Here is a 12,184-nt window from a genome sequence, read left to right as displayed (position 1 = left end):
AAAATTGGACATTTGAGGTGAATATATCCCTAAAAACGCGAAAAAGACAGCAAAAGTGCTCTCATTTACAAAAGATGCCCAGAAAGATAAAAGTTTCCACAAATCCTAAATGTTGCTCAAAAGTTGCCGAGCATCTTAGGGACAGCCCTAGTACCTAGGAATAGCTGAGGGCGGAGGGAGGGGGGGGTGGCGGGTGCGCAGTCATAGCTACCTTATGGAAAAGCCTAGTATTTGAATATTCCTTAAAAAGAAATGACCCACTGTTTGAGCGCCAAGCGCGCGCACCCCCCTGTATACGCGCCTGAACACATTGTACTAACTTCCACCAGCTATACTGGTGCGGAAGGCAAAAAAGAGCTAGGGCTCCACATCAAGTGCCCCCCGTGTGTGTATTGTTAGTAAGCCCTGTCACTGAGGGTGGTCCCCCCTCCAAAAAAAAAAAACATCCTGGATACGGGCTGAAATTACACCCAAAATCTAGGTACGACCTTTCACACTCAAGCTTTAGTTTATAACAAAAAGTGTGACAATTATTACATTACGTTCTCAGTTTTTGCGAAAAGGTTATATTCATTGCTCATCCTTGCTCCCCCCCTGTTCTCCGTTGTTCGGTAAAGGCTATATTCCATGCATCATATGGACAAAGTATATAGTACTTGACAGATCCTTCTATAAGAAATGTCCCCTTTTGAGGTAGCCAAGTGCGTGCGCACATGTGTACGTACGCACCTCGCTGTCTATACTTGTAATCCTGTTTCGTCCCTAGTGTGAACGCAGTAATAGAGTGTGCGCAAGTTTTTTATTGTAACTTTTTTTTGCTTTACCATCTCACTTTCATGCTTGTTCCCTTGTTTTCAAAGTCAAGTTTCTTCGAAAAGCTGTCCGATTCAAATAAAATATACAATTTTTCTTGGGTTACCTGTGAAAAAAATTTATTTGCCGGGAAAATAGGTAGCATCCGCTGGCCGCCCATGAGCCACGTGCGGATGATCAGCCATTTCGTGGCAAGAAAAACAGATTGACTGATAAACTAAGCGATAATATTGCAAAACGGCGCACAGTGAATACCCCAGTATCGCTGATCTACTGAGAACTTAAGTGTCTGCGTTGAATTTCGGCCCTCCAAATGGCCGTGGACCCGACCCAAGGGGGCGTTCTCGTGTTTTCGCTCAACACGGCGAAGGAGCTGTCAGAGTCGATCGCAAGGTGAGAAGCTTTGCCATTCTGTCTTGTTCGTGCCTAACTTATCGTTACCTTAACGTTTCTATCATGCGTATTTCTGTGTACATATTCAATTTTATTATCCCGGATTTTTTTAACATTAAAAATATGGTATTCTACTTCGATTTGCTTGTATGAGCTTGAGCTTGCTATGGTGTTTTGCCGTGCAGCATGACTGCTGTTTATGAGCTATGCTAGACTGTGTCTTTACTTTTACTTCGCCTTAAAATTGATGTAATTATACAGGTAGTTCAAATATTGCTATAGCCTAAATTTTGTGTATTTTATCTGTGTTATGTTCTGTAAATTTTGTCACAAATTAAGTAGTTGATGATATGAATAGTTGTATCTGTACAGGTGCAAAACGGTCATTACAAACTCATTTTATTATATCTATAGCTATCTTATCTTTATGGGATACCATTACATTATGACTAAAGCTTTTATATTCTTTATACATTTATTTTAGTTGCACTTAGAGAATCCTTTTGTCGTTACCTACAGGTCTTTATGGGTGTCAAATAGATAAGCAAATACTGTAATAATAAAAAGAAATCCAGGTTTAGAAAAATGTAGCATCCTTGTTAAAAAACATGTTAACCATAAATGTAAGAACAGGTCGCCCATAAATGTTATAACTTATAATTTTGACTTATAGAAACAACATTAGACAACCAAACTTGGCAGATGTCATGTAGGTGTCAAGGGGGGTATAACGATATGTCAACTGAGCATGACGTTAATGATGACCTCACTAAAAATCGCAATACTTATATCTCATCATTAAAACATCATAAGGCGGTCTAACTCGGCAGATGTTTTAATTACACTCAAGCAATAGTACACAGCTATCAAGAATAAATGTTTCTCTTGTCCACAATAGGAGTAACCCTTACTTCAACATGTCCTATGCAACACAGTTCGTTTTCTGTCAAACATATCTACAGTGTAGCAGGTAAACCACATGGGATTCCAGCAAAACCAATACATGACCACCATCCAAGTGAGATAAACAAACAACGGTCCGTTATTGTCCCTACATTTCATTCCATTCAAGAAACTCTGCAAGCAACTCCAAGACCATGACCTTTGGGAGCGCTGGCAAAGTACACTGGATCCTCGAGCATGCTCCACGCCACATGCACCTGCAAATCCGCCATCTTCTTTCACCATACATACCATGTGATGTTCCCGGAAATAATCCAACCGGAAATGAAATAGAGCGTGCATACAAAATGAGCATGAGCTTTGCAAACCGTTGTAAACTGTTATCACGTACACTCTCCACTTTTTCAAAAACCTCTTAACTGATTGTACTGTATCATGTTTTCCAGGAGACTAGGTGTTCTGCCTGCTCCTGTCCATGTGGGACAATTTGCCAATAAAGGTGAGTGTTATTCTATGCCTGTTTTCTTTTATCCCTATTTATTTATTTGTCTTCTGTTTTACACATTTAAGTGGTAACATCCCAGACAAAGTCTGGGCAGCCACTACAACAGTAAAGCCGATTACAGGAGCGTGGGCGGCACGCCAGCACGCCAGAGTGTTGCCCTGTAGTGCACAGTCACTTTTCAGCATCAATTTACAATTTAAAGATAGTGTTTTTATACTTTGTGTTGTTGATTATTAGAGTCCAAAGTGCATATTGGTGTGTCTGTGAGAGGGCGCGATGTTTTTATCATCCAAACTGGACAGGGGTGAGTCATCACTAATTGAAAATGCACACATACAATAACTTTTACTTTAAAAGGTTTTCAGGGCTTAAATCAGATTGCTGCTAATTCTCATTATCTTGTTCATTCAGGGAAGAAACAACTTGTAATAATGCATTAATGGAGCTACTCATCATGGCATATGCATGCAGGAATGCCAGCGCAAGGAGGATTGTGGGTACGTGTTTATGCAAATGTTACAGCTAACAAGAAAACATACTATATGAGTGGGTTATGTACATAACGATGACAAGTCTCATGTTGACCATTCTGGGTTCTAATGATTGATGATGATCTGATGAAAATAGAAGAAAACATTTTTTTTTAGGAAGACTTCTCTGAATATCAAATCTATTTCTCATATTTTGCCTATGGTTACATCTTACAGGTGTTATCCCATATTTGCCGTATTCCAAGCAGAGTAAGATGCATAAGCGTGGTGCGATCCCTGCAAAGCTCATGGCCTCCCTCTTGGGAAAATCTGGTAAGTTTTTAGACTACAGGGTGGTGGTGGGGGATTTTCCTCCAGAAGTTACACATGCTTGGTAGAAAATATAAATATTAATGCTTAGGGATACTAAAATTGATGTGGCCAGCAGGAGTTTTGACCTCTTTAGGCCTCTCGCGGGTAAGTGTTTTAAAAAAATCGTTAAAATTGAAACCCGTTAAGTAGCCCATTTAAGCGTGCGGTCGATCTGATCTTTGGCCAATGTCATCACCAATGCTTCTAGATGTTAATAATTGGTGAGGTGCGACGCAGGTGCAAATGAAATTGAGTTATGGTTCACTCAAACTTTCTGAAAAGCCAATTTTGAATTCCTATCCTAGCATTTTGCCAAAGTTTGTTCAGTTTTTACTTTTCACCCATTTCAGGTTTAAAGGAAAGCGATCAAATCAGAACAAGCGTGCGCGTAAGCAGCTGTTTTAAATTCCTTTTCAGGTCTAACCAGCATCATCACTATGGACTTGCATTCCAAAGAGATCCAAGGCTTCTACGACATACCTGTTGACAACCTGAGGGCCTCACCATTCATTGTACATTACATCAATGAATCGGTGTGTACATGCCTATACTCTCTTTAGAGTCAATTTGATTGATTTTGGTAAACAAAATAATAGTCTTTATTCTCATTTTATTTTTAACATAATTTTACTTGAAACAAATTGTTACAGTGTGCAAGTTTAGATTTTAGTTTAAGGTGCTTGTATTGCTGCTGTTTGGGTAATAACAATAGATGTTATTGACAAGTTGTCAACACTTGGAGTTTGAGTTTAGGAGGAAACACACAGCTTTAACCTGGCTTTGAACTTTAAGAGAGCCAACCATATTTATTTAATCAGTGCCTCCACAATTAACCCCTCCCCTCAATCAAGTGCAACAACTCCACTCTAAAAAATGAGGGGCACCTAGATTTGTATAATTTTTGCTTGGTGCTTCTGTAGATATAGTAATCAAATAAAGATATCTTCATGTACATATCTTGTCAGGTGTGACATGACAGAAAAACCTGGAAAACGCGCAATTCCAGATAGAGAGAGAAGACACAATTTCTTACAATGGCTATAGGTTCCTTGTATTAAGGACTGATTTTCAAAACACAAATATCGTGAGGCCGAAGTGCACATAACCAGATTTTCGCTTTTTAAGAAAATTTTTCCTTGATCATCCTTGCGCTATGTATGAGCTCAGGGACGAAAAGCTCAAATTTCAATGACACTTTTCAAAAAGTCGCATCAATTTAAGTCGCACTTGATATTTTGTTTCAATTTAAGTCGCACTTGATATTTTGTTTGCTATAAGTTACTAAGTACTCGGAGAAATTCTCCGCCTTATTCGATGTGAAATGGGCTTATTTGAAGCGTCACGTCACGTCACGTTTTTCCGTCCTGTCGTCAGGTGCCAGATTGCCGAAATGCCGTCATTGTTGCCAAGAATCCTGCTTCTGCTCAAAGGTATGTAACCACGCCCAAAAGGGGAAGGGGAGCTGCGCTTCAATGAAAATATAAATAATTATCGTATGGGTTTGTGGATTTTGGAATGACTGTCTCTCTCAACTGGAAGGTCTACTCGAATGAAAATAATGAGTTGTTCATTTCTTATTGACAGATAATCAAATATACTTTTCCTTATGGTTAAACTATGACTGTGCAACTCCCCCCTTCCCTTCTAGGATAGCTGAGAAACATTTTTCGTGTTGTGCTCTTCAAAATTTGTTACCCACTACAGTACATGTTTTTGGTGTTGGCTAAACTAGGAAACATTAAGGAGACATGATGCACACTACATGTCACACTTGACATGTCGCCTAGATTAGCCAGGATTAAAGTCAGAATAAATCTCCAGTGATAACAGAAGAACTTTGATGGATAGAATTTTATTGAGATCCCTGAGATACATATTGTTCCCTTGATTGCAGAACTCCATTCACCATTTGCCCTTTGTGCTGACAAGGCTTTCTTAGGTGTATACCACAAACATTTGGTTGAAATTGCAAATGTAATTGATATAGCTTGTTCATAGGGCCACTTCATTTGCGGAGCGCCTTAGGCTAGGGATAGCTGTCATACACGGAGAGCAGAAGGAGTCGGAAGGCGACCAGTGTGATGGTAGACAATCACCTCCACCAAAACCAGAGAATTCTATTGGGTTCAACTTTGTGCCTCTTGAAAACGAATTAAATGTCCCAGGTGTGTTCCAGTTATCTGTAACAGTAATGATGTTTGACCGGACTTGTGTGAGGGATTATGTTAAATTTTATAGTGGCATAAAAACAAATCCAAGTAATGAGATATACTTTACAATATTTCTATAGCAAATTAAATTAGCTTGAATCACTTTGAAATTGAATCGATCCTACAACAAAGTATAAGATTGACTATGGTAATGATATTTTCAAGAATGATATTATACTGATATTTGTACATTGAAAATGACAAAAATGAAGTTTGCAATTGAGACCCCAATCTTTAAAGCTTTGATTACTAATGCGATTGGTTCATTTTATTTTCAGGTTTTCTTCCTAAAGAAAAACCTCCAATGAATGTTGTTGGTGATGTTGGAGGGAAAATAGCAATTATTGTGGTAAGTGTAATGAGTTTACTGTACTTTGTCGACTGAGTGTCATTCATGACACAAGTGATAGAATATGAAACTTATTTCTTACTGAAATATCTGACTTCAATTGTGGATGGTTATTTCGAAAATATATATTAAAGCGGCCATTGTAATTTGAAATGTAAACAACAGCAGCTGAGTGGTTGATCGAGATTCTTTAAACTCGTTTCCACTTCCTCAGGATGACATGATTGATGACGCTACCACTTTCGTGGACGCCGCAAGGCTGTTGCGCGACAGAGGAGCATACAAGATCTATGTGATGGTAACGCATGGCCTGTTGTCTGGTAGCGCCCCTGAGTTGATTGAAGGCTCTGAGATCGACGAGGTGAGTGACAGCAGAGAACCTTAGACCACGCCTTTTCAAAAGTCAAGTCGAATCTATTATTTTCTAGCTATAACTTTACAGATCAGTTTCACTGATTCGCAAGTAGTCTGGAACTCATCCTAGTGGACCCAGGTCGTCGCAGAGATCGGGCACACATGGAGCGCGTGAGAAAGAAAGGGCTTGCTGTGTGCTCGATCGCCAGGACTTCCTGGGTTCCCTATGATGAGTTCCAGACTGGAACTAATCTAGGCGGATCTATGCCAAGATACTGCTTATTTTTATTGAAATATTTTATTTTTTCGTCGCTTTCTGGTGAAACGACTGAAGCTATCCCTGTGGTTATTTTGGTGTGAGTTTGCCGCCTAAAAAGTCACGTAATTTCTGAGTGCAAATCACGTGATTTCCTAGTGCAAGTCAGGTGATTTCTTAGTGCAAGTCACGTTATTTCTTAGTGCAAGTCCGTGATTTCTTATTGCAAGTCACGTGTTTTCTTAGTGCAAGTCGCGTGATTCCTTATTGCAAGTCACGTAATCTTTTAGTGCAAGTCACGTAATTTCTTAGTGCAAGTCACTTGGTTTCTTAGTACAAGTCACGTGATTTCTTAGTGCAAAATCACATGATTTCTCAGTTCAAGTCACGTGAATTCTTAGTGCGAGGCACGAGTCACTGAGTAATTGATTGACATTCTTATAACTTGTTTCCTCTTCCTCTCGGGACTTGTTTTTCATTGTTTTTCAGGTCGTTGTGACGAACACCGTGCCCCATGATTCCAAAGTTGCTCGCTGCAGCAAGATCAAGACCATAGATATCAGCCAACTTCTCGCCGAAGCAGTTCGCAGAATTCACAATGGAGAATCTATGGGTTACTTGTTCAGAAATGTACCGCTTGAGGACTAAGCATCAATATTTAATAGCGTAGGTTTTCATATGTAATGCTTGTAGAAGAGTAACTCCCCCCCCCCCCCAAAAAAAAAAGTTCAGAATTAAAATTACAATAGATATATCCATTCAGAACTATTAGCTCTAGAAAAAGTGTTTAAAAAACACTTTAGGCCTTGTACAAACTTAGATGTAGTCCCCGTTGCATAACTGTGGTTGCTATGGGGACCAATAGTCATTACCGGCGCCTTCTGTAAGTCTAGAAAGAAACCAGATACTTCTCGAGCAGTCTCTACATAGCGGGCTTTTCAATGCTGGCCGTTCCCGTTGCTTTTACAACTACAACTGTCATAGAATCATCTACGGAACAGGGGCACTCGGACAGGTTAAAGACCCTATATTGTATATATGTACTTTGCATTGTATTCTCGTTATTGTAACATCGGTAGATATTCGGAATTAAATCTACTAAAAACTACTTATCTGGTACCTTAGTTTCTTGAATACAACTATGAACCCGGGACTTGGTCAGATGCTCTTGGTCTATTTGGTAAAAAGCAGTCTATAAAAAGCCACAATGTTTTTCGAGCCAAGTGGTGTCTCCTGCTAAACACGGACAGGCGAAAATAACTAGATTCTATACCCTCCTCTCCCTGTCACAGACAGACAGACAGACAGACAGACAGCTGCCCTTTGTATAAAGAGAAGTGGGAAGAATTGACTTAAACCATAGAAGAATAGAAAACGTAAAATTCACTAGAATATCCGATGGAAGCGTTTTTCATTTTCTTATTAATTATACTGGCATTAACGTCACAGTGCACCGAAAAATCGCTAAATTCATAAATGACTGCTTCTCCCTACGGGATCAATATCGCTGTCAAACTTAAAATACCGTACAATTAGTGTGTTATTTTTATCTGTAATAATATTTGGATGTCAATCAATATACAATGACTATGCATACCAATTCCAAATAAAAAATGTATTACCAATTCCAAATAAAATATCTCTATCTGGTGACTTGAGATGTTCGTGGGTCAGCCATCCCTAGCAAAATACCAATACCATCGGCGATGGCCTTTACATAGCCATTACCAGATTCCAATACTGATTGAAAGCCATAACAAAGAAATGACTAACCAGGGAGTTGTTTCATCCTACCCTGGGGTTCACAGGTTGAAACTCTGCTTTATCAGCCCCTGTTACTTTAAAAAGTAGAAATAGAAAAAAACTTATATTCTCTTTCGCTACGCTCAGGCGAATAAAAATATTTCTACTTTATATAATAAAGACAACAACAAGTTGAGAGAGAATCACACGTGGATCATCGACGGCTATCTAACGACGCCTTACAATGTATAAACTTATACCAATTCTCTAAATTGTACTAACACATGCGTTAAGAAAAAATTGACCCACCTGAAAAAACTGACGGTTGTGTGATCTCAGGTGAATTACAATTGTGGTGAAACGGTACTTATGCTGTTACATTCCATACCATTACTCCCAAGGGGATAACATCACCAAGACCCATATCAACAAGAGATTCTAATATACTGAGAGAGAGAGCCTCCGGGTTTTTAGGGTATTCAAATTCGTCCTCGAAGCAAAAACAATGGCAAATCCCAGTTTCACAAAGTGTTTTTTTCTACACACCACATCAGGGTCGAACATCATCACACCCCCCTCCCCCTCCCCCACCCTGTCACCTTATAGGACCCTTGTGTTGACAGGTACACCGCTGAGCAATGTTCGCATATGCGGTTTTATGTAATGGCGGAAGAGGCAGTAGAACCGATTACAGAACTCTCAAACAAGCTCACTCTCGATATAGATACTAGTGACCCCGGAGAAATAGTGAGCAAACTTTACCAATGCGACAAAGAACTTTTCGATGGATGGAATAACTACCCGTCCATGTTATGTGAAGACACAATACACGTAGTTTCCCAGTTGGCAAAAGCTTGTCTTCGTGTACTGAAGAACCGAGGTCTTATAGTGATTTCTGGCTGCGGAACATCAGGGAGGCTAGCATTTGCAACATCTAAGAAATTCAACGCCCTAGCGAAGTCACAGGGATCGCTTGGTGCCAATCCATACGATTATTTAATATCCGGAGGGGACGAAGCTCTCTTTTCTTCGAGGGAAATCCCCGAAGATGACTGGGAACAGGGTCAGGCTGATCTGATTGCTTTGTGTAAGGGGCACGCCAACGTCTTGTATATCGGTGTCACGTGTGGATTATCAGCACCTTATGTTGCTGGTCAGCTGGACTATTGTTTGGATAACCCAGACTTGTTCACCTCTGTATTGGTAGGGTTTAACCCAGTACATATGTCCAGGAAAGCACCAATTGAGGGCTGGTCCAAGACGTTCTATGATGTGGCTTGTAAACTACAAGGTATTGTATCAGGACCATAGCAATTAGGGGTAGGGTGGAGAGGGGGTACATCCCTCCTCCCCACACCCCTGGAGAGTACAAGGAATGACTGAGGCTTTACCCCCCCCCCCCCCCCCCCCTCTCCTTGCTACAGACATGTGTAAGCTATTGATTTGTCATAAACAACAATGAACAAAGCATACTTTTTAAAACCATACTTTTGTCCTCTTTTATTAGAAATCCAAGCTATTCCATTGTATTCTCCCCCCAAGAGCAGTAAAGTCTCTTTATACAATGTTGCTAGCCCCTACCTTTAATCTACCCCATTAACTAGCTGCATTCTTGTGTTTGTATATCTACTCTCAAAGATTGATTCAAACATGTGTGAATTTCAGATTGCAAAAATGGAATAATTTTGAATCCAGTGTTGGGTCCAGAGGCCATCACTGGTTCAACCCGCATGAAGGGCGGAAGTGCCACAAAGATGATAATAGAAACAGCTTTATTTCTAGCTCATCTTCAAGTACCAAATACCCCTGGTGGAGGGATGAATCTTAGCCCACTCGACCTCCTACAAGAGTATAAGCATGTACTACATGAAACATACTCCCATTTAAAGGAACTCACTGAGGCTGTTTCTATATGTGGGGAGAGTCTGAAAAACAAAGGACATGTTTACTATGTGAGCTGGGGTTCAGTTGGATTTTTACCACTTTTAGATGCCGCAGAATGTGTTCCTACCTTCAGTTCAAACTTTCATGATATTAGAGCATTCATGGATGGGGGATTCACTTCTCTTGGAAACAAAGAAGGGCAGTTACTAAGTTTAGATATTTCACTTCTGGAATTTGAGAATAACATGCTTCCTCATGTCTCATGTTTGGACAGTGTGGTGTTTGTGTGTTTGTCTGGGGTTCATCTTCCAAAACTCCAGGAAGTTGTGATAAAATTGTCCACTCAGCAAGCAAACATTATTGTCATCTGCTTGCCTCAACTATATAAAGACTGTATAAACTTGGCAAATGACATTACTTATATTGTTCTCAATGTAGAGCAAAGCTCAGAGGTTCAGATGGGATCTGAACTTGTTCAATTGGTATATTATGAATCTTTGCTGGAATTGTCAGTTAAGTGGGTACTTAACTGTTTATCAACAGGAGCACATATCCTTAAAGGAAAAGTTCTACAGAATTACATGATAGATTTAAAAGTCTCTAATAACAAGCTTTTTCACAGAGCAATTTCAATAATATCCAAGTTTGGATCATGCAGTAAAGAAGACTCCTTTAAGGCACTGTTAAAGTCCATCTACAGATGTGATGAGGTAAACAAAGGCATTATAAATATGGTGACATCACAACACATCAGTGCTAGTATGGCGCGAGAGCAAGTGGTTCCCCTTGCCATACTGCTAGCCAAAGGGAGGCACGATGTCGCCACAGCAAGGAAACTACTCGAAAGCAAAACTATTGCTGTAATACTGCAAGATCAGATTATGGATTGTAAAGTTTTAAAGGTGTTCTAAAATTGATTGCAAATTTGATACTTAACCTGCTAGTTCACGTCCAAATGAGACCTGGTTGGCAGTCTAGTAGCTACTAGTCATTGATGGAAAATGAATCAGTTCTTCTCTCATCATAAGAGGCCAATAATAACTCAATAATAACTCAACACTCAAAGATAAAATTTGTATCAATGCAAATACAAACATGTAATATCATGTTTATTATATGAAATCTTATATGAAATCTTTCAGATGCTTGTGAAAATACTGAAATCTCATTGGTTAAAACTTGTTACCTTATTACACTTAATTTTCGCGACGTCAAAATATCGCGATTTTGAAATGGCGATATTTCGCGACACTTTATTTTCGTGATTTCGCTATTTTCGTACAAAACCAGGTCACTTTATTTTCGCGATTTTGCGATGTTGGTACAATACAATCAAGCAAAACAGTTGGAATTAAAACTGTGCTTTCATTCAAAACTGTAACAAACTGTACAGAAACATGTATGGGATTAATTTGTTCCACAAAGAAGTATAGCTTATAAATATTTCAACAAAGGCTTTTTGGACTTACCTTGTTTTCATGCAGTCCAATTTTCACACTCAATTTTTTTTTGGGGGGGGGACTGGGCCGGCATTTTTGCAAAACCCTGGGCTTAAAAATGTTGCCCCCCCCTCAAATCCAAGTCCCCCCTCAAATCCAAGCCCAAAAATCGTGACCCCCCCCCCCTCCCTACCTAGGCCGGACGCCCAAATATTAGCACCCCCCCCCCCCCCCCACCACCACCACCACCACAACCACCATCTCCACATTTTTATATTAAAAAAAATATATCTTTTTAAAACCACAGAGACTTGATATACATACTGAGTGTAACTGAATATCACTTTCACTAAAATATAGTTCAGCTAGCATGGCAATTTTGTCCTGTTTAATTGAAGTATGAATCTTCACTTTAGCTAGTTTAAGAAAGTCGCTAGAAAACGACTACGTCGTCGACATTTGAGTCTAGGTTTCGCAACATTTTAAAGTATTT

The 12,184-nt window shown here is 39.6% G+C and overlaps 2 protein-coding genes across 2 annotated transcripts; both read left to right on the top strand.

Moving 5' to 3' along the window:
- Positions 1-957: 957 nt before the first annotated feature.
- On the top strand, positions 958-7,733 carry LOC5520162 (phosphoribosyl pyrophosphate synthase-associated protein 2). The gene is made up of 11 exons (XM_001640036.3): positions 958-1,206; positions 2,556-2,608; positions 2,852-2,918; positions 3,026-3,111; positions 3,322-3,417; positions 3,874-3,989; positions 4,831-4,886; positions 5,455-5,621; positions 5,945-6,015; positions 6,230-6,376; positions 7,115-7,733. The coding sequence occupies exons 1-11, from the start codon at positions 1,127-1,129 to the stop codon at positions 7,271-7,273; spliced, it is 1,098 nt and encodes a 365-aa protein (XP_001640086.2). The 5' UTR covers positions 958-1,126; the 3' UTR covers positions 7,274-7,733.
- A 1,271-nt stretch (positions 7,734-9,004) lies between these two features.
- LOC5520241 (glucokinase regulatory protein) lies at positions 9,005-11,708 on the top strand. Its single transcript, XM_032365230.2, has 2 exons — positions 9,005-9,659; positions 10,034-11,708. The coding sequence occupies exons 1-2, from the start codon at positions 9,017-9,019 to the stop codon at positions 11,161-11,163; spliced, it is 1,773 nt and encodes a 590-aa protein (XP_032221121.2). The 5' UTR covers positions 9,005-9,016; the 3' UTR covers positions 11,164-11,708.
- Positions 11,709-12,184: the final 476 nt, after the last annotated feature.

This window comes from Nematostella vectensis, chromosome 12 (assembly GCF_932526225.1).
Source record: "Nematostella vectensis chromosome 12, jaNemVect1.1, whole genome shotgun sequence".
Lineage (NCBI taxonomy): Eukaryota > Metazoa > Cnidaria > Anthozoa > Actiniaria > Edwardsiidae > Nematostella > Nematostella vectensis.
This window is presented reverse-complemented; position numbering and strand designations above follow the sequence as displayed.